Source organism: Pagrus major, chromosome 7 (genome assembly GCF_040436345.1).
Source record: "Pagrus major chromosome 7, Pma_NU_1.0".
NCBI lineage: Eukaryota > Metazoa > Chordata > Actinopteri > Spariformes > Sparidae > Pagrus > Pagrus major.
Window position 1 is genome coordinate 27,164,021 of NC_133221.1, and position 25,829 is coordinate 27,189,849.

General features: G+C 39.9%; 1 protein-coding gene across 1 annotated transcript in view; it reads left to right on the forward strand.

Moving 5' to 3' along the window:
* Positions 1 to 25,829, forward strand: part of chchd6a (coiled-coil-helix-coiled-coil-helix domain containing 6a) — an 87,656-nt gene that overhangs the window by 8,361 nt on the left and 53,466 nt on the right. Inside the window, exon 5 of the mRNA XM_073470225.1 lies at positions 24,593 to 24,675. Coding sequence (XP_073326326.1) covers positions 24,593 to 24,675 — 83 coding nt within the window. The remainder of the gene's footprint in view (positions 1 to 24,592; positions 24,676 to 25,829) is intronic.

A 25,829-nucleotide genomic window follows, 5' to 3' on the forward strand; every position in this document is an offset into this window, starting at 1 on the left:
TCGTAGGAAGGGGAGAGCTTGTTTTACACACCAGCTGCCGCCTGTTTCACTTGCCTCTTCCTCTTCCCTCCTCCTGTGTTGAGACATGCTGTAGTGCCCGTCTAATCTCCACTCCACCACACTCCCACACCGCTAATAGAAAGCCGCTGGAGGGATGTCATGAGCAGAGTGACCTGTCGAGCGGGACTGGACTTGCTGATGCCGAGGGCTCCTTGTAATTACTGTTCCGTGTGATATGAATACATATACGCACATACGCATGAAGTGTGGGCAGATTTGCTCACATTGACATGAGACTTGTTTCCCTGTTGTGGAACCAGAGGGCATTATCGCCTATCATCTACAGCTCTTTGTCCCATGCAACCAGAAATCCCTGTGAAGACAAGCAAGCACAACGTCAGTGTTGAACTCAGCCCAACACAACCAAGGTTTTGGCTGGTATATGCATTACATTTCTTCAAACTCTGGGAACACTTATTATTCGGAGGCCCTGTCTAAACTAGCCCTAGCTAAAAAATAACACCCTTTGAACTGAGAGCAGGAGAAGCTTCTAGGTAGACCTCTTTAGTCCTTTGTGGCTCAACAAACAGTGTGTTGCCCCTTAGGGTTGTTCAGGAGTCACTCAATACGGTACCTTGCAGATAAAGATCCATGAAAAGACCAAAGTCTGTTTTTGAGTGTTGCGTTGGCCTCTCATCACCCCCAGCTTCTCACCATTAAAGCTTGGCTACTCTGAGTTTACTCATTTTTAAAATAAAAACTCATTCCACCCCGAAATGGAGTAGAAATGGGTATTTATATTCTCTGTCTCTGAGACATAGATGCTACACAGAGACTACCATCTGTGTTTCCACGTAATGACTCTTAATTTTAATTAATATAACCAGAAAATGAAGAAGGAACAAGTGGTTATGCACTGATTCATTGTTGATACATGGATACTGTCAGTTGTATTGTAAACGGAAAGTATCAAGACATGTGGGCATGTGAAGTTTAAAGTTTCCAATAGTACTGTTGAACAAAAGAGCATTTTTTAATGGAGAAGGAAGCAGGATTTCTGTATTGATTTAAAGATGTAATATGTAAGAATTGGCCATCTGTCAAATGCATACTGAAAACCAATAGGGGGCAGCATATCACCAGATTAACCGCTTACTGCTGCTAACTAGAGCTTCCCTTAGCTAGTTGGCTCAGTTAGCTGTGCAGGTAGTGGTTCGGACTGGGAGCTTGAAAGACCAGGGCAGTGATACCGCTAGCACAAGGCGTTCTCATTTCTAAAGTTATTGCTTGAAAGCACTTTATTTATTTATTTACTTATGTATTTATCTATTTATTTCTCACTTTGTGACGACTCCACAAAAAGCAGAATAGCACATGGGTTTGAGGTACAGAGGTGGGTAGTAACGCGCTACATTTACTCCGTTACATTTACTTGAGTAGTTTCAAAGCAGCATACTTTTTACTTTTACTTGAGTACATTTGTGAAGAAGGAGCGGTACTTTTACTCCGTTACATTGGGCTGATTCTGCTCGCTACTTTTTTTTTTTTTTTTTTAATCGATCCGTCTGCCGCATGGTCTGTTTTGTTTATATGGGGAGAGCAATGATTTAAGGTCGGGACTTCCCAGAGGCTCTGTGACTATCACATGACTGCATCTCACCAATCAAATGTAGCCACTAGCGACGTCTAACTCCGTTTCACCAATCAGGCAGAGCCTAGCCATCACATGACCGCACAAACACTCCCCGCGGCAAACAGGCGGAAAAGAGCACAGAAACAAAACGATGGCGACGGCATGCAATTCCGAAGAAGCCGAAGAGGAGGAGGCACAACACCCCTGGCCCCACATAAAAGAAATGTTCACACTCCAGGCAACAAAAAGAAAAGTATCATTGCCATAATATATTTTTGTGCATGCATCATGTGCATTATTTGACATTATTTGACCTGATAAATAAAAGAGGTTACTCGACAGTTACTCTGTACTTGAGTAGTTTTTTCACCCATTACTTTTTACTCTTACTCAAGTAACACAGGGTGACAATACTTTTTACTTTTACTTGAGTCATATTATTCTAAAGTAACAGTACTCTTACTTGAGTACAATTTTTGGCTACTCTACCCACCTCTGTTGAGGTAATATCTCTGTATAAAGATGATGTAAGCAAACAATTGACCATTTACACGTCTAGCAACAATGGAGCAACATTACCATTCATTTAGAGTCGTGTGTCTGACCACCTGGTGTATGTAAATCTAATTTTAAGCCACTATCGTTTATGTAAAAATATTGTTAAGTGCTCCTTTTAAAAGACACAAAGACATGAACGTGTGCATATCATAAATATGGTTTGTTATGACTTAATATCGACTGCCATTTGCTACTTTGTATCATAAAACACTTTAAACACCATGAGAACACCTTTACTGCAGCTATGTACATGTACTTTGAAAATACACAGATTTCTCGTGTATTTTCATAAAGAACCCTCAAATTAGAGGACGTGTCAGCATGGCTGCTGCTACCTGGACAAAGTTAGTGGGCTGCTGTGGTCAGAACGACTTCCATTTGGCGGATTGCCAATGTTAATTTCACATCCTTTTAGGGGAAAGTTTAAAGTAATGCAGTATTGCCTGGAGAAAAAGGATGAGATAGGCTTCACGTATGAGAATATGAGAAGTAAGAGGTGACAGCTGATTAACCATTGACTAAGTAATTGGGCGGAGGATGTGAGGATGAAGAAGAAGTGACTGAATGTTTTTGTGAAGGGGTTAGGATGAAGAACGACGAGGAGCCGAGAATGAATGGGAGTGAAAGAGAAGATGACACGCATTTCCTGTAGAATTGAGCTGAAGAGGAGCGAATGAACCAGAGGGTGAAAAAGAAGCCTTCACAAGTGATTTAACATTTCCTGGAGTATCGTGAAGAGGTGGACGAGTATAGCAACAGTGCGAAGATGAGATGGAGCGACTATTACTTATCTTTGTTCAGTGCTTTTAGGAGGATGAATTCAAGAATATGGAGGGAAATATGAATGAAGGAAGTTTACAAGATGACATGACATTGTTTGCAATTAAGAGGATGGCGGGCTGAAAAAGAGTGTTTGGCAGTAAAGATCAATTATGGTGGACAAGTAGGAAAGGAAAAGAAAGAAAATATAGAAGGAAATAGAACAACATTTGGCACAACATCCCAGCATTCCTATGGATACGAGACAGAATACACTTTTGAATATTTTTTTTTCTTTGTAAAAAAACCTGTACGTCATAAATATTAACATAAATTTAGTTATCTTTGGAAGTATATTGACAAAATAAATGAAATTAATGTGCAGTGCAAGCTTTTATATTTAATTTGCATATTATAAAACAACTAGACTGATCGTTAAGCATTTGTGCATCAATATGTAAGAATCGGGCACCTGTCAAATTCTTACTCAAAACAAATAGCTGTCAGCATATCACTCGAGTATCCGCTAACTGCTGCTAAATGTTGCTGCTATTAATTAGTTAGCTCAGTAAGCCATGCTGCTAGCCGTACAGACTGGGATTTCGGGAAGCGTTGGTATTTTTGCCACTAGCACAGGAGCTTTGGGCCGGAGCTAGCTGGTTAGCATGGTAACACGGGTAGGTCTCTGCATTCGTCATAACGTCATAACTGTTCTTTCTACACATACTGTTGATCAGTTTTGTACATTTTAGTATTGGACTAAAATTCTTGCATATTGCACCTTTAAGCCCAAGGAGGAGACAGTGGAGACAGATAACAAGGCAATCTCTCATCAGCTTGTGCTGGAAAACAGGGAACAGTAGAAAGCAGCAAATCATACAGTAAGTCTACATCCAGATGACATTAAAACTTTTTTTTTATAAAATAGTGATCAATAACATACTGAATTAGACACATTTAGTTTAGTAGTTTAGTAACAATGACAGATGTCAGTGGGTGGTATTTGATTAGGGGTATTTTAATTTTATAATTTGATATTTTTTTTTGCAAGTACTCGAAAAGTAAGTTGCCTTTAATGCCCATCACGTGTGGCAAACGGGTAAAGAGACTGAAAGAACAAGCTAAAGATGACAAAACATCAGTGTTTCATTTAGAATTACTGCAGGAAAAATGGGTGATGATGAGAAAGAAGGAGAAGGGTGCAAGAGGTGAGAGTTTACAGTATACATGCGTGGCCAATCGCTTTGTAAAGAATCACTGCAGGAGCAGATAGAAACAAGGTACGGAGTCTAGCCTTGAGTGTGGAACAAAGGTGTGAGGAGAAGGGAGACAGGTGACTAAGTGCTTCCTGTCCTGTGTGTGCGTTGGCGCAGCACTGAGTCACAAGTCAAAGAGGGCCAGACAATGATGTGCAGCATCGGCTATTTGGTTGCGTCTTTCTTTTCTCCGCCTTTCACTCCCTCACTCATTTCCTCCTGTCTTTTGTCCTCTTCCTGGTGAACTGCCTGATCCCGCTTTTTCTTCTGGCTCTTTCTTCATCTTTCAGCCAAGGCCCTCACCCACTGTGCTGCGCTCTGTCAATGGTCTTTGTTAATGGCAAATCTTCCACAGATTAATTTCAGAATGAGAGAGGGGAACAGGAGAATGGAAAGAAAGGAAGTCGAACTAAAGGGCTAAAAGGGATTTTCTCTTTTTATAATGTATTAATGGCCTTTTGGTGCCTGTTGAAAGCAAAAAAAAAAAAAAAAAAAAAAAATGGTTATAAGTCACATTAGCATATGGTAAATTTCTCTCTCTCTGCAGAACAATTAGGAGGCCTATTTTATTAGCTGCCCTTTAACTTTGTCTGATGGAGCTTCAGTTAATACAAAATGCCATCCAAGCTTTTGGTGATTCTTTGAACACAACTGCAAGTGAATCAGTTGTATATTACTAGGACATAATGTGATGGGGAAAAATGTGAGCTGGTTAAAGTTGCCATGTGTGAATAATCAGGTTTTTCAGGTTATTCTAAAAACGTTTTCTGAAGATGTTTAGGAGAACAATTGTTGGGGCCTCACAGATCTAGAGGCACTTAACTGATACTACATAACATTAACATTTCATCGACTTTTTTAAGTTGACAAGGCGAATTTGTGAGCAAACAGCTGTTTATTTACACATCTAGGAGATATGGAGCAACATTATCCTTCATTCGGTGTCATGTTTCTGGCCACCTGGTCTAATATTCACTCCTCCTCTTTAGTAGTAGCGATTATACTCATTGGTCACTAAATGCTCCACTATGTTGACCAGCCTGGTGTTGAGAAGGTAGTGTACAGTAGGTTTTCATTCAGAGGCTTTTTTTCTGAAAGCTTCTGCCTGCTGTGGCTGAAAACAACACTTTGAGAAGGTGAGAGTGAACCAAAACAGTAATGTTGCGAGCTAAATAGCTAAACATTGAGCTGAAAGTGTCTATTGTGCTTCTTAAAGGAGACCTATTATGCCTTTTTGTTTTCTTCCTTTTATATAGGTTCTTGTGCATATTAAAGATCTTGAAAGTTAAAACACTGTATGCAACAACAGAAACTCCTCTCTCCCACGTAAAACACTGCTCCTGAAGTACCTGACACGCCTGGTCAGCAGTTCTGCCTTTAATTCCGTGACTTCCTGACATCACACTACGTCACCATGTCACACATGTGCATGATTTATGCCCATACTCACGGTAGAAGTGAAACTAACTGGAAGCTGAAAACACAACAGTGCCGACTTAAGACACGGTGAGCAGTGCTGGCTCAGGCATGTGTAAGCTGACCAATCAGAGCAGAATGGGTATTTGGGAGGGGGGCCTTAAAGAGACAGGAGCTAAAACAGAGCATTTCAGACAGGGGGAATACAGTGCTGCTGCACTGGACAGGATGAGAGAACTGATGAGCGCTACAGCATGTAAACCTACTCTAGTATAAACACAACACAAAATTCTGAACCTGAAAAAGAGCACATTATATCTCCTTTAAAGTCGAGTTGAGCTACAGATAAGGGTGATATTCTTTTGTAGGTTCAACACTACATGCAAACCCTTTCACATGTTTCAGGATGTTATTTGAACAACATTGTTAATGGAAAATTATAGCTGCTTGAAGTCTTTTCTTGAGGTCTTCTAGTCCTCAGCCTGTGCCAACATTATGTAAAGTCTTTTGTGACTTTGGAGATCTTCCCAAAGTCTGGAAAAATAAGTATCTGGACCTGGAATACCCACTCTTTAATACAAATGATGTACACAAACAATAGCTAATCAGTTAACATAGAGTCGTGCTCAAAAGTTTACATACACCTGCAAAGAACATTTATATGATGGCAGTCTTGAGTTCCAATGGTTTCTACAGCTCTCAGTTTTCTGTGATGGAATCAGTGGAACACAAACTACTTTGTCACAAAAAACATTCATGACATTTGGTTCAGTAATGAAATTATTATAGGTCTTCTGAAAATATGAACAAATATACATACAGTAATTCTAGTATTTGGTTATATGTCTCTTGGCCATTTTCACCTCAGTTAGACCCTTTTGAGCCACGCACAAGCTTCTGGGAGTCCTCTGGTTGAATATTTAACCCATCCTCTTGACAGAGTCAGTGAAATTTGTTGCCCACCTGGCAGGGACTTCAGCACAGTCCACATGATTTCAATGGGGTTCAATACAGGACTATAGGAAAGCCATTCCACAACCTCAATTCTAGCCTGATTTAGCTGTTCCTTCACCACTTTTGATGTGTGTTTGGGATCATTGTCCTGTTGGAATACACAGCTGCACTCAAGACCCAATCATCTGGCTGATGACTTTAGAACGAATTTTGAGATAATCCTCCTTCTAGACCTAATAAATCCACTATTGGACCAAACTTCATTAATGTTTTTTGTGACAAAGCAGTATGTGTTCCACTCATTTCATCACAGTAATGAGAGCTGCAGAAATCATTGGAACTCAAGACTGCCGTGATATACATGTTCTTTTTGTTTGTAAACTTTCGACCACGACTGTATATTTGTGGTGCATATTCAGGATTTTCACTGGTGATTGTAGAACAGTTGGTTAAGTCTTTCCATGGGTTAGACAGATTGATAGAAAAGCTCAGCAGTGTGTGACAGCTACGTCCCAGAGGGAACACCTTTTGGAAGGGATTTTGACAGAGGGTGAATTTCACCTCCACCAGCAATTGCCAGATGCTTTCTAAATGTTGAACCTCCACAGGATGCACAATTGAACAGGCTTACAAGCTAGTGGCACTCTCCCAGGTACTGAGATTAGAGTTGTCATGTAAACCACAGGGGGATTGTCATGCGAGAGGTGACACGAGATTTGCTTGCAGACTGCGCAGAGCTAAAGACAAAGGTGAAGTGTCAATTTTCCGAGGACAAAGGTTCAGTTCAGCCTCAGTTAAATGATAAGTTGCTGCATATGTGCATGTTTCCTCAACCACCCATCTGTTGAAAATGCCAGATTAACAGTTCCTCGGAGTGACACTAGATGGCAACAAAAGCCCGTTCCATGTTTCACTGATTTTTCATCAAGGTGGGAGCATCTCTCCTCTTTTTTTCTCTCTTATTCTGTCTGTTGCTTTGTCTCTCTCAACATCGTGCACTCTATTAAGTTAAATTTTCAAGTGTGAAATCCACTCGTCGGAAAGCCAGTTACAAATGTTATTTCCCATGTTAATCTAATAAACTGCCTAATCCCTCTTCGCACAATGACCTTTCATTTCTTCTCTTATTGTGGTTACTTCAGTATTTGGTTGTAATGCCACAGTGACAGTGAACATTTTATTATCATGTTCAAATTGTTTTCGTCTTCAGGGAAGTTGTCACTTGAGCTGTTAAGAGCCGTCAGCTTTTTTTGTCTCATCATCTTATATACACATTTGTGAGTGTCATTGTATTGTTCCACAGGAAGTAATTATCTTAGTTAAAATGAATTAACTGAGGGAGTTTAACTGTCACTACAGTCACAACCTGTTCATGCTTGGATTCCTTTCTTTAAGTGACACTTTTGTTTGTGAGTCATAAAAAGTTAGCTTTCCCTTGTTAAATATTTCAAAAAGCATTGCGTCATTTACACTTATATTTGATGATTCACCTGTATCACCCAGCACATTATAAAACTTACATGTCATGATTACAGCTCCAACACAATTGCCACGGTAAGTGATAGACTTGCACCATGTCTATGCAGGAGGCATAGCGTGAGCAGCACTTTAGCAGAGCAATGGCAGCAGCTTCAGTGCTCAGACACAGGATGCATTCAGGCACAGAATTGAGTGTAGATGATCTGAGTTTTGGTGGTGCTCAGAGCCCAAATAAAGGGTGAACTGTTAAGCAGCAATGTGAAGACAGATTTATTATAAGATAAGCATCGAACGACAAGTATGTGTGAGACGGAAGACTGATAAATGCTGTCAGTCAGCCCAGCATGAGAAACATTTCAAGATCAAAATACTCAAATGGAGCCAGTCCTCAGTATGAACTCAAGTGCTTTTGCCCTCAAGTGCTTTTCTTTACATGGCAACATGCGGCTCTGATTAATTACTTTGATCAATCACCAGCTGAGCTGGATCTGATGGATCCTGACACATCTATTCTTGTTACACTTACAGTTACTAGAAGACTGTCTAAACAATTGCCTCACTAATTAAATACCTTTACTGTGTGATGTATGACCACTGCCCTTTTTTCCTGAAACTTTTAATTAGTTTGGTCAGTTTAGTTAATTTAATTGCCTAAAATTGCAATTTCTTCTCATCAATGAAGGTACTTTTTAATTTTAGGTGAGGTGGGGTTCCTCCACCATAAAATGCTACAGGAAACTCTAATAGGAAAGATGTTCGCACTATTCAAAGCTGTGTCACTGGCATTCATGAACTACTCTCTGTTCATTAGTGCAATGCTATACTGTTTATCCCAGTGTTTTCTTTTAAATTGGTACTCCAGCCATTTATTGTTGTACTTCCATAAGATTGTAGAACGGGGATGGGGACACCAATACAGGAAGCTTCAACTCTGTAGGATATCTACATCCCTCATAATCCACTGCAGTAGCGTCTTCCATTATACCCTCGCTGCCTGATGAACACCCCACATCTTTGAATTCCACAATCCCCTGTATGTAATGCAGACTTTTTGTTTACTATTTTAGGTTGCAAGCTGAAGCTGAAATGACCCTGATGAAGTCACTGTTGATTTTTCCAATTTGAATCGATGATCGACATTGATTCATAAAATCCTAAGATCGATGGATAGACATGAACTCTGAAACATACATCGCTTTGTATGGCAAATTCAAGTGCACCTTATAAACTGAGAAAGCTATATTCAAATGGCCACAAAGGTTGTTAAAGGATTTTTCTTATTTCCCTTTGTTAAAACACATAGGCCTTCATCTTTCATTACTGTAATTGCTCTTTCACCACAGCATTTATTTAATAATTAGATGCTAAAATCATTTCAACACCCTATTCATTCTCCTTAGGCAGACTTTAATCACAAATCTCCCACCCCATTTAATTTAATTCTTAATGTAAACATTCATATTTTTAATAATGCACCAGTTTAGATGATTTCTTGTACTATTTACAGCATTAGTTCTCTCAGAATCTCTTTCATATCTAAGCAGAATTGGTATTGTTACTGAAATATCCCAGAACAGAATCCATATTGAGTCAAATTGAATCAGAACCTTGTGAATTGGAAATGAAGTGATTCAGGGAGTCAGTGGGGATACGCAGCTCAAATCACTACGACATCATCAAGGGTCTTTCATTAATTTGCTTCATCATGTTCCTATATTTGGTTAAATAATGAGTTGCAGGTACTGTAGCTTTAGAGATGCCTGAAACCTTTGGATCTTTGCTATAACTTTAGGCTGTTTCAGTTTAACATCTGCACTGATGTATCCCCACATGAGCCCTTCAGGGTTCCTACGGTTACACGTTTTCACATCTTCAATCTAAATTTACACATTACCTCATACTATCATCATTAAAAATGTGTCATGGCACTGCAGTCTGTGCTTGTTTTCTGTTTGCGTATCTTCTGTATTGATGTAATTGTCATAAAAGTACTATATATTTAAAGCCCTAGCGCAGAATTCCGCTCACATCTCAGGAATTTTCCCCTTAGCAACGCCACTCTATCACCACAAAGACCATCGGGCCAAACGTTAAGCGAAATTCCTCGCGTTTTATTCCCAGATGGCATTGTGAGGCGGCAGCGCCACTCGAGAGCAAGATAACGCTGGGATCCCTCCCGTCTGTCTGTCTGTTTGTCAAGCAGCCCTGCTGGAATGAGCCAGATGTCGGCTCTGATTGGACAAACCTGCCTCTCTCGTTTATACCTAAATCCATGTAATCAGCTGGAGATTCTCTGCTGATGGAGCGACAGTGTTGTCTCTCTCTTACACACTCAGGAAACTCATTCAGACTTTGGTTAAGGGTGTGAGCGAAACAGCTGCTTACACACACACATACACACATGCACACACACACACGCACTCACACACATGGGAGGGAAGCAGACTGAGGCAGATGGGGACATGCTTCATTATAACAGTACATATGAGCTGGTGAGTAGCTTGATGTTTTTTCTCATGTACTCCTCTGACTGCTTATTTAGTCAGACATATGGTAATACACTGCTATTATGCCATTTAGATGAGTGAAAAACAGGTTAAATGAGTTGCCTTGTTTAGTGCGCCGGTTTTGTCTGGAATATCAATAGATTCATATCCGTCGAGCAATTTAAAGTTATGACTGTATGAATGCAAAACACACATACGCCTTAACTTTGTATGGATACGTGTACTGCACAAATGCATTCATTCATTTAGACGTATAAACTCAGACGCAGTTAATCACAGAGCTTGTTCCTGTGTTTGGGAAGAAAAGTGAAGGAGGCGGAAGTAACAGTAGAGGGGAAAAGAGAAAATGTAACGCAATAAAAGGGTGAAAAGGAACAAAAGACCGGAAAAGAGAGCGATAAAGGAGAGGGAATGTTGGGAAATGAGGGTGCAGAGGAGATGGGGAGGTGTCAGGAGCGAAGGAAGAGGAGGGAAAGAGGTGAGTGAAGGTGGGGTACAGATAAGCCTGCGGTTGTATCAGTAATTGTAATCTGCAGGCACTGACATGGTTCTGCATGTAAAGCTATTAGGCTGTCTGTGTGCTCAAAAGCCAGCTTCCCCCACTGCACTCTCTGATAGTCGGTAAGGTGAGCCGAGTAAGCAGGCAGGCAGACAAGGCCAGTAAATCTTGGTACTCTTAAACAGGACACACTGAGAAGAAAACGGACATCAGACTAGATTGCTTTTTTTAATTTACTAGGGAGTAGTGAATTAGGGCTTCACAATTAATTGAATTATTAGCAGAATCGCAATGTGACAGAGTGTAATATCCAAATTGCAGAAGCTGCAATTTCTTGACAAAGGGCAAAATGTGTGACAAAACAGCATTATAATTAAGCACTGTAGTTCTGCAAAGATGCCCTGACTGACAAATCTTGTTCTCCAGATGTAAGAAAACATGTTGGATTTGGACGGACCCCAAGAAGTGTCATATCATGATGTTAAAGGAGACATATTTAATCATTTTCAGGTTCATAATTTTATTTTGTGTTACTCCTAGAATAACTTTACACTCTGTAATGCTCAGAAATGCGTCAGTTTTCTCATACTGTCCAGCTTACCAGTACCGTATTCCCCCTCTGTCTAAGACACTTTTAGCTCCTGTGTCTTTAAGCCCACTCCCTACCCAAATACCTGCAGCGATTGGTCAGCTCACACACGTCTGAGCCAGCACTGCTCATTGTGTCTCCCGTTGGATCTGTAGTGTTTTCTGTGAATATAGGCATAAATTATGCAAATGTGTGACATGGTGAAGCAGTGTGATGACAAGAAGTCGCGGAAGATGTCAAGGCGTTTCAGGCACTTTAAAAACGGTGTTCTCTTTCTCCTGTTGGCGCAGACTTATCGCTTTTTAACCTTCATGACATTTTACATGCACAAGACCACACCGAAGGGAAGGAAGAAAATAAAACAAATCATAATAAGTGTCCTTTTATAATTTTAATTCAGTGAAAATAAAAATTGTGATGCAAAAATACATTTAAAATACTATTTATACACATGTCAAAATAATTGCAATGTAATGATTTTTAACTATATTGTGCAGCCCTATAGTGACAATGTTGCAGCAAAATCTGCTTGTCTCTGGCACTATAAAGTGCCTGTAATTGACAGAATGGCCCATTTTCATATAAGAGAGGAATATGCTATAGCTCACTGAAGCAGTTAATGGGTGATACTGGGTCATCATGCAAAATGCAGTTTTTTTAACTGTAATGTCATACAGCTTGGGGAATTTATAGGTGTCACAGTGTTCCCCACTAGTCTGGTTGCACATCGTATTATTGCAAAATCAATATTCTTAAAACTTCCTGGCTAGCTTGAACTGCAGGGCCCATGTCTAAACATCTTGATCTGCTCCCTAAACATCTAATACTCAGTGACAATAATGACCAACTTGGCCTGATCTTGAACATCAGTCATGACCAGACAATTTGGAATGCAGAGGGGCAGATTTTCAGCTGGATTTAGGGATATGATTAACATTTATATATGGTTCTTTACCAACGTAAACACTGTAGATCACTGATTTACCAAAAAAAGGATATAAAAAGACTGGGAAAAAAAGACTGGGAAGTTTATTTGCATTCGGATCAAAGACCTATCCAACACAAAGTCTTAGCGGTACATCTGCTGGCAAAAAGCAATGTTGCTAGAAATGATGTAGCTTCTTATTTTTACTTGCTCATGATTCATGATTCACTCCTAAAAATATCAAATCCTGTCAAATCGATTATGTTAAATTGCATTACATTAAATCACAGCTGAATAGAGAAGACAGTTTGACATGTCACAGTAGGAGAAAACACGTTTAAATAATCAAATTAATGGCTGAATTCCATTTACAGGCTTCGGTTGCAGGATGCTGGTATTGTGCGTGCTGACTCACTGTCACACTGTCACACTGTCATGGCCTGTTGGGAAACTTGAACACCTGTTTTTCCTACTGTGACATGTCAAAATGTCAAATCCTATCAAAGTCAAGCCTGGATTCTAGACATTTTAAATGCAGTACAATTTTTGATTAGATCTATGATTTTGGTGAGTCACAAAAAATGTATATTTAGTGCATTTCGTGTTTCAATAAGTCGTGGGTTTGGATTAGCAATTCAAATTTAACCACGCAAAACCTTAACTGGGACAAGTTAAATCACTCTTCAAACTTCCGGTGACAACATATCCTTATACGCTGTGTAAAATGCTGGAATTTGGCAAATGTACACAGTATATGGGATGATGCAAACAGGGCAGGATCTAAAGATGAGAATAGGGGCTCAAACATTAACACTCATCAAACCAAAGGGACCTGGTCTGATCATGGCGATCCAGAACCAAGAGCTCTCTAAATCAGCAGTTGTAATGATTAGCATTTATTTTCAACAATTTCAAACATTCCTAGTTTAGTTTAAACAAAAAAAAGTTATATAAAAAAATGCACAAAAAAACATCTGCTCTTGACCTGACCACACATGGTGGTATGGAGTACAAACCATACCATACCATACAAAACCATAGTACAATGGTAAACAACCAGAATAGATTTCATGCACAAGAAGTTATTTAAAGAGAGGCAAAACATTACTCAAGAATACTCCTAGTTTATATGCAATCTTTGGTTTATCAGTCTGCAATAATGGTACTGTATAAGTTTAACTATAGACGGATGATTAACAAAGTGATAAGTCATATTAAAGGGAGTAAAACTACAGGTGGAGGAGGGGAGGACGAGCAGGAAAGGACATTGGCCCATATTGTCGTACTCCTTCCTCTGTGTAGCTGCCTGGCTGTAATTATCAGTCAGATTATTATTGAGTGCTAATTTATTGCCTCGCTGGGAGCTATGTGTTAAATAAACGCAGCGGAGTAAATAAAGAGAGGGGGAGAAAGAGGGAAAGGGAGAACAGACTGCTGCTGCTATCAGATGGCAACACAGCGCACACACACTGCTGCCCAGGGGGAAGAGTGAGATGCGTGAGTGTGTATTCATACGTGTCTGTGACAGGCGTACTTGCAAGCCCAAACACTAGTGTTCCATGCCCATGTGTTGTGTTGATGATCCATTGGACTGTTGACATTGGTGCGCTGCCCTCAGATGCTCTCTTCATGTGTTCCTTCAGTACTGGATCAGAGAGTTGGCCCTCCATAGCTGATATCACTGTGATGTCTACCCGGCAGACACACTGACTAACAGCTCAGCCAGCTGCCATCTGTTGTCCCTACAGCTTAGCCTCAAAACCTGCAGTACGGTATGGCTGTTGTAGAGCAGAGCTGTAGCTCTGTCAAAAAACATGTTCTACTTTAACAGAGTTTGAGTATTGGGGGATTGCGATGTCTGATATTTGGTTGGTTTAGATTCAGGGATTTATTAAGAAAGCTGGATATGGCGTCGCCACTTGTCCTTGCTGCCAACGTGTCCTAGTGTCCACTCACAGACCTGTAGCAGAAAAATGCCTCCAAAAAACTCAAACCATCCCCGTAGACCACTTTTATCAAAGTGATGTCTGCATAACTGTTGACATGACACCTCCGACTGCAAACATGGTAAATTATCACTCTTTGTGTTGAACTCTAAAGCCATAGAAATGTTCTTAGAGATTGGTATGTAGCTCTTATTATACATCCATAGTCAGACTAGACCAAATAGGCTTAAGGGTATTTCATTCTGTGGACTGCTTTGATGACCTGTGTCGTCGGCGCAGCGCAGACAAATCAGGGAAAATCAAAAAAGGTTTATTCATCTTGCTCCACAGCAGGTAATGCTGCACTTTACTCTGATCAAAGGCTGTAAGTGTCCTCTCTGGTGGTCAGACCATCAAGGAGATCACAAAGAAATTGTTGGATACGAACATTAGTTTAGACTCAAACTGGACTCCCTCTGATATAAATCACGGGCGTCACGAAACAGAGAAGGTAGACGACCAGCATGTCCCACCAGAACATGATGGGGGCCATCTGCAAATTTGTTTAGCTTTTGAATCCCCAACTTCGCCCTGTGCTCAGCGTGAGTTGTCCTCTGATCACAAATGAACTGCGTCTGAGTTCTTTCAGAGGCGGACTGACACGACTGACACGAGTGTGGTTGCTGGATCCACACCGTGATACAACTGGCTGTGGCACTTCTAGACAGTTGGACACAATTTTAATAACACATCTCAGTACAGAGTGAGTCACCCCTGTGTTAAAGAAGCTATGCCTAACTTCAGGTGGAAGTTTGGGATCTTTGTTACATGTGCTGTAATGTTGTACAGCTACGACATTTGAATCAGCAGAGAGATGGGGTTGTGACGATTTCTTGAGATTGATCCTGATGCTGCTCCACTGGCAGAGAAGATGCGATATGTCTGCACGGAGCCCAAAGGATACTAAAAGACAACACCCGCCCCAGCCACAGTGTCTTCACCCTGCTGCCACCAGATTGTGACGCAGCTTCTGACCTCAGGGTGTGAAGCTCTTTACCTAACTCCTCAGCACTCACACTAAAAAATAGTTTTAATAATACTAATAATTGTTCTTGCGTAGCATAAAGGGACCAGGACTTGGGTTTCATTGTATTATCCTGTGCTAAAGAATGATACACACATGAACCTTGATGCGTTGATGATGTGGTTTCCAGATGGAAAACATGATCTCCCTTGTTGATCAACTTTATTGTCTGGAATCACAAGATTAATGTTAGTGATTTGAATTTGTTTGAATGGATTTTCACTTAAATGAAGGGAAAGGCATATTTTTTTTATGCGTCAGTCATCCCCTCCCACCCCATAATGAAACGATTATGGGTGGGAGGAGTAAAAAAAAAACATAGGAGCTTCCCTCTGTGTGGTCCATCTCTGAAAGATTTCGGAGGAGTTTTTAGCTGTCCGAGACAAAAAAATGTAAACAACAATCTCAACTGGATGTGTTTGGGTCTTTTGGTTGTCAGCCTGCATGGCTCAGACCCCCCTTTTGCCCATTTAGTGTGCATGTTAAACTTGTGGCACTTCTACTGGAGCTTTTAGATCGTTACTCCCGTTGTCAGGTATCCCAGTTAACAAGCAAATGTGCATTGCAAACAATGGGAACTGCCTCAACCCCTCTGCTAGATGTAAGTTCTGCTGAGCGATGTTTCCACAACAGAGGCTCTCATCCCTTGTTCCCACTCGCTCACTCATTCTCGCTGTGATTTTGTTTTGTCGCACTTTGTCATCCTTTTGTTTCACAGATGATAACTGTTAAACCTGTCTCTCCCTTTTTTCTCCTCGTTTTCAGCTCTTGTTTCCCTCACTTACCCCCGCTCGCTTCCTCTCTCACACATTTTTCCCCTTCTGTCTGCAGCGTCTAAATAGATGCTTCACACCTCTAGCTGTGTACTGAATTGATTCATATGCAGAGGGTGCCTGGAGCAGGAAGAATGTATGATAATACGTTTGTAAGCTAATCTCCTGTTTAGCTCATGGCTAGCAGCTGCCTTATTCAATTATGCACCTTCTTAATAACTGAAGTTATTTTTGTTTACATTTGTTATTTGGTCTCCCTCTTGTCTCATGCATCCTCTCTCTTTCTCTTTTCTTCCTCTCCATCAGATGAGTTCTATCTCTTTTGTTTGTTTTTTTTTCATTTTAGTCATTTGGGATATTTATAGAGCAATTTTTAAAAAGTGCAAAAAAAGGAATGAATTTCATATCATGTATGACAAACAGCAATTGTTTTATAAAAAGAAACGCAAGCAGCCGATTTGTTAGTGCAAAGCACGGATGTGAGCTCTGAACAAGTTTGTATTCTGGTATAGTTTGTCTATTGTGATTTAACAATGCTTTTAAAGCTACATTTTCTGTACATAATATCCATCTCGACTCAATTGCAGAGTGAAATGAAACACCTTTTAGTGACAACAATGCCTTTTTCATTCACGTCTAACATCACAATGCATGATATCCCTTTAATTGTACACTACTTTGTGATTGAGCACCCCATTCAGTTGAATTTCTTTTTTGTGCAGGCTCACTTGGCCAGTAAGCTGATGGTGATTTTGGACTATATTTTTTGGATAATAAGGGGACAATCCTGACAAGACTAGAGTGTGTTTGTGAGGTTTTGTAATCGTTCTTGTAATTTAGGGGTAAAAACTGTTTCTTTGTCCAACATTACCAAAACTATGCTGCTGCTGCTGCTGTGCCTTTTAGTAGATGACAAAGATTTCAAGTTGAATTGAATTTTTATTCCTTACCTTTTTAATTTTTTTTTTTTTTTTAATGAAAGTTTTGTGTAAAGTCTTGAGTCTGCTCTTGGCTGCCAGTCAGATTACATATTGAACATCAATCAAGGGGCGGCTGTAGCTCAGGAGGTAGAGCGGGTCGTCTAGTAATCGGAAGGTCACTGGTTTGAATCCCGGCTCCTCTCAGCTACATGTCGAAGTGTCCTTGAGCAAGATACTGAACCCCAAATTGCTCCTGATGAGCAGTTGGCGCCTTGCATGGCAGCCTCTGCCATCAGTGTATGAATGTGTGTGTGAATGGGGTGTGGCAAGTATTGTAAAGCGCTTTGAGCTGTCAGTAGACTGGAAAAGCGCTATAGAACCAATAAGAATGGGTCCGTTGAGTATCAAAAACTGAGATTTGTACTCATCCTTACTTACTCTTTAATCATACAGTTGATTTACATTGTAATCTTTATTTGATTGTGTCTAGAAAGCATTTAACATTTGACAAGTTTGGCTTGTTTAATTAAATGAAACTGGACTATGGCTGAATTCCATTTCCAATTTATAAGTGCCCACTTGGCCCTCAGCATAGAGTTACAAGGTAGTGGTTCAGACCCCCCCCCCTATGAAATGGGTTAACCCTTCAAGACCCTCAAACGTAATCTGTTGTAAGAGCTGGGAATTTATGTAAACAGACAGGAACAAACATTTCCAATATGCCGTCTTCAGCTGTGGTGATTTCTCTTGTGTTACTGTTGGAATCCTGGTATTAGCATAATGTTATTTGCCATTTATCTAATAGAGACGGAAAAGTTGGAGCAAGGGGTGTATTGGGATTGGGCCTAAAAGTCTGTAGCCAGGCAGTAAGGCACCACAAGCGCTTCTTTGAACATACTGTTCTGCCGTTGTAGTTGAGTGTTTTATTATGCTGTCATTAGCTAATGAACACTAAACACAAAGACAATGAGTATGTTAGTTTTGCAGATGTTTTGTCTTAAAGCAAAATATTGGACAAGTCAAATATTTGACCTGATGATTATTCTAGAGGACAAGTTGAGGGTTCACCAAAGTCATGCCTCATGTCTGGCAATCCATCCAGTAGTTGTTGAGACACTTCAATGTGGACCAAAGTGGTGGACTGGCCTATGTGCAGCCACTCCAAGGGACATGCCTGTATCATGGCTAAAATTGTATAAAATCTTGTCCGTGTTCCTCAAACTAAAGTATTGAAAAAATAATGTTTTTGTATCATATTTTGTGTGTCATCACCTTGGTGCTTGTGTTTCGGAGCCAACCACTGTTGAGGTTAGCCAATACCACATTTTGATATATGAGAAGTTTTCAAGAAGCTAAGGCTTATCGGATTAATATTATGAAGAAGGACTTTACAACTCTGAAAAGTAATGATGACATCTGCTGTTTTATCTTTTGTCATGACAAGGTTAACAGTAAAACCTATTCACTTTACAAAATAATCTACCAAGAATGTTTTTGACTGGCCAACACAATCAGCGTCACGATCGCAGGACGCCGTGACAAGAGCTGAGCCAACCTCAAACTTTTTGCAGATGACTCTGTGTCTATCTTGCTGGGGTCCTCTGCGCCAATGAAATGATTTTTACACACTTAAGTAAAGAGAAAAAAGATTCAATGAATGACAGACGCAAATAGACAATGCCAGCTATCCCAACAGAGACTGAACAAACATGAGCATGTAAGCCATAGCCATCATCTGTGTGTGTGTGTGTGTGTGTGTGTGTGTGTGTGTGTGTGTGTGTGTGTGTGTGTGTGTGTGTGTCTACTGTGCTGTGCTGTGCGTAAAGTCACGCCTGGCTGGCTGTTATCTACCATAGACTCGCAGGTCCCTGGAGGGACACCAGAGGAGTCATCTGATTCACTTGCAGTTTCTTCTCTGACTGCAAATTAAAACGGGACCAACACAGAGAGACACAGATAGGAAGGGAGAGCTGTGTTTTTTAATTAAATCCATTCAGTTTCTGCTTAATCCCCGCCACACAGATTCTCGTCTAACATATAAAATTAGCACACAAACACTTTCGTTCCCTCTTTTTCACCTGCATTAACATGCACCAGCTGCAGCTTTCAGCCGACAGTGGAAGTATCTCTCCCATCAGAAGCCCTCTCGCTCTTTGTCTCTCCTCAGTTAAGGTCTGTTTATGAAACACAGACGATCGGCTCTGATTTGATTTGGCGTTCAGCAGCCCTGATAATTATGATGAATCTTCCTCCCCTCCGTGTGTGTGTGTGTGCATGTAGACTCTCTTCACCCTTCTCCACCGGTGCTGCTTTTCAGTGCCACAGAGCTGTTAGTCAGACCTGAGACAATCTTGCTCTAAAAATATTGATTGGCATTAATTTGCTGTGTGTACCAGATGTGTAAGATTTTGTACATACAGAGTAGTTCAAATAGTGTCAGACAGGCTGACAATCTCAGAGATACACTGCGGTTATTATTTCAACTTTCTACGTGTTGACTTTCCCAGTGTGACAAACACACCCATCTGGTGTCAGAATAATCGAACGTCAAACGTTCTCCTGATGTTGATGCATTTTAACGCTGTGAGGTTTGGCATAGTTTAACAAGAATCTAGTCTGAGGAATCAGCTCCGGATGTGTCGCGCAAGAATGCTAGTGTAGCTTACTGGTAAAGCAACACAAGGAGCCTTGTTTATGCAGGCTGAATGCTCAACTGCTACATTTTCATTTTTTAATTCCAGTCCATCAACAGCCACACTTGAGCAGTGAGGAGTCAAAAGAATCTTTTGAACTATAGCCTTTATTGCATAATGGACAGTGCCAGCATAAAAAAGTGAGATTGCATTCGAACTCAAGCAAATAAAAGCAGTTAATGCGGTTGTTCATTTGTGTCATTGTGTCGTTTTAGAATACAACTTTGGAGCTGGCAAATTCATATTTCTTATCAGTGTGTCTTTAGCTTACCACCTCACAGCCAAGATCCAAGATTTAACCTTGGGTTTGGGGTCACCTGTCAGACATATTGATAATGTCAAAAATGTGATTTGCTTGTTGTAAGTTTAATTGAATGTTTAAAGGAACAGTTCACCCAAAATCAAAAATTCAGTCATTATCTACTCACCCCCATGCTGATGGAAAGTCGAGTGAAGTTTGGTAGTCCACAAAACATTTCTGGAGCGTTGCAGCATTCTCCTAAACAACTGAAGTTGACATCCTTAAAAAAAAAACAACAAAAAAACGCCAGCAACGACATCAAATTTCTTTATACAGCTCCTCTGGCATATTCCAAGTCTCCAGAAGATCTGAGATAACAAATTGATTTGAAAAGACATTGTTTACACTGTCAACCTGCGTTGAGTTGGTGCAACCAAGTTTCTTGCTTTAAAAAGCTGTAAATAACATCTTCTCAAATCAGTTGGGATCTTGGAGCCTCCGGAGACTTAGATTATGCCAGCCAAGCTGTATGGAGCCATTTTATGTTTTGGACGGTTGCTTTTAAATTTTTAAATTCATTTTAAAGTCCCCATCTACTTCAGTTGTTTAGGAGAAGAACTGTGAAGCACCAGAAATACTTGGACTACGACACTTCACGTCAGTTTTCAATGGCTTGGGGGTGAGTAGATAACGACTGCATTTTCATTTTTGGGTGAACTTAACCTTTAAGCTTCTCTGTGTAGAATGATGTATGTGCAAGGTTTGACACTTAAAGGCTGTTTTCATATTCATCTGTTGACATGAGAAAGTTTTTTTGTGCTCACCTTAAATCTGAATAAAAGACGAGTGCGAGGATTTGCGATATCACAACTAGTTTGGAAGTCAATCTTGGTCCAGTATATTTAATTTCCACAAGTGTGATGTGGAAACCTCCAGGGCACATACACAGATAATGGACTTTGCAGTGAAGTGGGAGAAAACTTATACTGCAGTTCATCCTTTGAAATGGAAAATATTTGCATTTTCACAGATTCTGAATTTTTCAACAAAGGAGAGGGAGATGTTGTAGCTCTGAGAATGTCTAACAAGTAATTTAACTTTCTTCTGGGGAAAATAGAATCATATCAATTGCTCATTAATAATATGTGAAAACAGCCTGTAAGTCTCATATATACACATATATACACACACACTCTCTCTCTCACACACACTCACAACACACACACACACACACACACACACACACACACACACACACACAGACAGAGTGCACCGCTCCCTCAAGATGCTGCATGATTCATTGGTATCTTTTGGAAACTTTTGGATCGCTGCTAAAATTGAAACATCATTTCTGCAAAGTTGAAACCTTCGATGGTCTTGCAAATAAAGCAGAAAGCAGAAAGAGGTTCATAAATGTTGAAACCTGAAGGTAGACATTGTTTTCGCAAGAGGTGAACACAAGAACGTTGCATTTTTTTCAGTTTCATCTGTTTAGTGATGTCATTAGTTGTAAACAATTGCAGATATTTTTGCTCAGCTGCATTTAAATTGGTATGATTTAACAGCCTTAACCCAACCTGTGTCTGCTGTTGAGATGTATTTTCTTACTCTTTATGCTTCTCTCTCCCTCCTCCTGCTCTTTCTTTTCTTATCCTGCTTTCTTTCTCTACCTACCTTATCTCTCTACTTTCTTTTTCTCAACCTGTTTAGTCTGCAGATGAGATAAAAGCATTGGTAAGCGTCATCATAATCTTCAAGCTCCTGCTCTTTTGTCTGCTCCATCAATCCCACTGGTTTCAAACCCCCCTTACTCCTAGTCTTTAATTCCCCCAGTGTCCTCTTGTTCAGGGTCACTTAAAAAAGGTGATACTATGATAACTGTGCTGATTATTCTCAATAATTTTAACATCAAACCCTTTACAATTGGAAAAAAAAAGATTTATTTGAATATTTTATTACACTCCCGTCTTGTCTTCATCGGGTCTCATGGTTAAATGCTATTTTCTCCTTCTTATTCTCTTTCATTCATCTCTCTGTATCCTGCTGTATTTTTTGCTGCTGTCATGCATGTCTACAGTTCAAAGTCCTGTAACACAAGCATTCTCTACATTTAACAAAGAATTGATTGAAATGGAAGTTTATGAATGAAATGCTAACTAAAGGAAAACTAAGAAGCTGACGAGAAAGTTTGCCTCTCTTCTCTTCTCTTCTCTTCTCTTCTCTTCTCTTCTCTTCTCTTCTCTTCTCTTGTCTCTCTTCTCTTCTCTTCTCTTCTCTTGTCTTCTCTTCTCTTCTCTTCTCTTCTCTTCTCTTCTCTTCTCTTCTCTTCTCTTCTCTTCTCTTCTCTTCTCTTCTCTTCTCTTCTCTGTTTCATTTTTTTTCTCTCTGCTGATTTTTTTTATTTCCCCCTGTCATTCTGTCAGTGTAGAGTTTCTCCTTCGCATGTGCATGTATGAGCCTGTTTGTCAACTTGCTCTTCCCACACCGGTGCATGCGCGTGTTTGTGTGAACACGTGTGCTTGTCACCTTCAGTGCTTCATAACTGCCTGAAAGTAACATATGATCTGCGATGAGATGTTGTGTGGCATTGCTTTTCTGTGCCGGCACGAACACAGGCACAATGGACGGATGGAGAAGGGTGGATAGGTGGGTAGAAACCGAAGATTTTCTAAGAGGTATAATTTGAGGTTTGAGGCTGGCTGTTTTTTTTAACTGTGGGGTGTCTTACTACTAGAGTTTACACAGCACAGTCAAAGTGGTGTGTGTAAGTGTGTGTAAGTGTGGGCCCACTTGTTTGGTTGTCTTTGGGCATTTTCTTACAGCACTTGTTTGACCAAGTCATTCTCACACTGATCTGTACTGCATGCATTTACCAGTGCTGTGTATGCATGTACTGAATGTGCATGTATGTATTCAGCTTTTCTCATGATTCGCACTGGCTTCATTCATTCATTCTTTAATAAATCGGTGCCCTGCTGTATGCCATGTTAATGTCAGAGTAATACAGACGGGAAGAAGTCCAAGTAGTCATAACACATTAATAGCAAACTCATTATGATGATATGATATTAATTAAGTAGACTGATAGGTGGACCACTGCCTCCTTATTTGCATTTTATAGAATGAAATTTGACTTGAAGGTCAAAAGCAGCTTATTTTAGATTTTAACTACCATGGACGGAAACAAGTACCTACAGCACTGTGTGTGCCTGTAGACGCATCAAGAGTCTCTAATATATAGTATAGTAATCCCTCATTTGCTAAGTACCTGCCATCCTCAATGGTTTTGTCTAAACAGTAACCCCAGATCTTGCGAGAGTGATCATATTAATCCAAACCACCATCTTTCCCTAACTCTAACCGAGTGTTTTTGTGCCTCATCCTAACCATATCTCAACCACATCGCGGTATACAACATAATTGGTTTGTACATTTGAGAAACAACACCTACATATCTAGTCTCACAAATCTACAGTTACCCTCAAGCATTGACCATTCTAAATAGCTAATAAACCTGTTTTTATTTTAGTTTTTTAAAAATGTTTTTATTTTTATTTAAAATCAAACAAAAAGGCCTAACTTGAATATATTTTGCTATCAGGTCAAGCAGTTCAAATTTGATGGACATGGAACTTTCCTGGCTGTTTATTTGTTTTTGATAAAAAAAATTAAAGGGACATTCCTTTGATCAAGAAGCTAACTGTGACTCCCAAGGTGCATTTCGACACAAATATTCAATCGCAGGGCTTAAAATTTTGTTGTGAGAGCTTAAAGATTACACTGATGAGAAAACTGATGTTACAATCGCAGGTAAAATCAGGTCGCTTTTGGATTGATTTGGCAACCATGGCACCATGTTTTATGATAAGTTCAAAAGTATTGAGAACAGAAATTAACTTAAAATAACTAAAACTGGTCAAAATGTCATGACATAAAATATCATCATAACATCAAAATCATTAAATTATTACATCATCCTAAATTTCTGTTTTGAGTAAAAATGAGAAAATTGATGAATGAATACAGAATGAATCACAGCCTCTCACACCTGCACACTGCAAGTCTAAATCATTTTTTCTTCATCAGACTTAACTTGGGACCCCTGATGGGGGTCTCGACACCCAGATCAAGAACCTATTGTAGTTCTACAATATGATAAAATACGACAGTGTCATAATTGCAATTGAAATGAATCTAATTACTAACAATTAGAGAAAACAAAACAAAAGCAATGTCAGCATTACAACTTCACCAGTCCACCACCTTATAGTGACAAATCACAGCATTACAAAGTGTCTAATCCCCAACTCTCTCTCCGTGTGTGTGTGTGTGTGTGTGTGTGTGTGTGTGTGTGTGTGTGTGTGTCCGTGTCCTCTTGCAGGCTCAGCAGCTACAGAAGAAAGATTCACAGCTGAAAGCATTGGATGCCTTCTACAAGGAGCAGCTGGCACAACTGAGCAGAGGGTACAGCATTTACACAAACACACACGCACACACACACACACACACACACACACACACTCACTCACTCATGTACAGAGGCTTAGTCCTCACTGCAGAGGCCCGGGTTTGCTTTTTTTTCTTTACCTCGTTATTGTCTATTTTTACAAAGATAAAAAACAGTATGATTCAGACATCAGGTGTATTATTTACTGAAAAGAAAGAAGGATGGAATAATTCAATCTTCCATTTAGGAGCCTGTTTTTCTTTGTTCTCTGCAGTCTTCGCCGTGGTTAAATTAAAAAGTTTTAACTGTGATTTTTCAAAACATAGTATAGTAGTTTAACTGTTGCTTCAGGGTATCTTTGTCTCTCTCTGCCCTTTTAGATGTCAGTCTGGTTAAACCAGGGGACTCAAACTGCCGGCCCACCCATCCCCTCCATCTGGCCCGCGGCCTGATGTCAAAAATATACTACAATTTGGCCTGCAAAATTATTTTTCTATGTAATTATTTTTTTTAGTCATTTCACATTAATTTGTATGGAAGCCCTAAAGGGCCATGCATTCATACATTTTATTTCCTCTGTTTTCCCGTGATAACGAGTTAATTTCATTTGTTTTCTCGAGATCTCGAGTTATTATCTCGAAATAACAAGTCTCGAGATCTTGAGATAACGAAACTTTGTTTTCCTGAGATAACGATATAATTAATTTGAGATCTTGAGAAAACAAAACGATAGCGTAGTATGTTAAATCATTGCAGGAAACATCATTCAGTGTAGCAATGTCAGAGGAGCAGGAGCATATCGATCACCGCGTCACATATCTTTTCAATCAAGGCCTGACAGGCTGAAATAGCATTATGCCTTGCTATTACAGATAATATACACATTAGTGTGCGTAATCTAAAAATATGGTTAGCAAGGCTTCAGCCATATCGGCGGCGCAATCTAAGTGAGCCTGATGTTGTCGTTAACTACATAACTGACCAGCTACGAGGTCCCGGGCGTCTCCATAATCTCAGGCCTATCATATCACAGTCATTATCTCGAGATCTCAAATTAATTATATCGTTATCTCGGGAAAACAAAGCTTCGTTATCTCGAGATATCGAGAAAATTATCCCGTTATCTCGGGAAATGGCAGTTGTTATTTTGAGATAATAACTCGAGATCTCG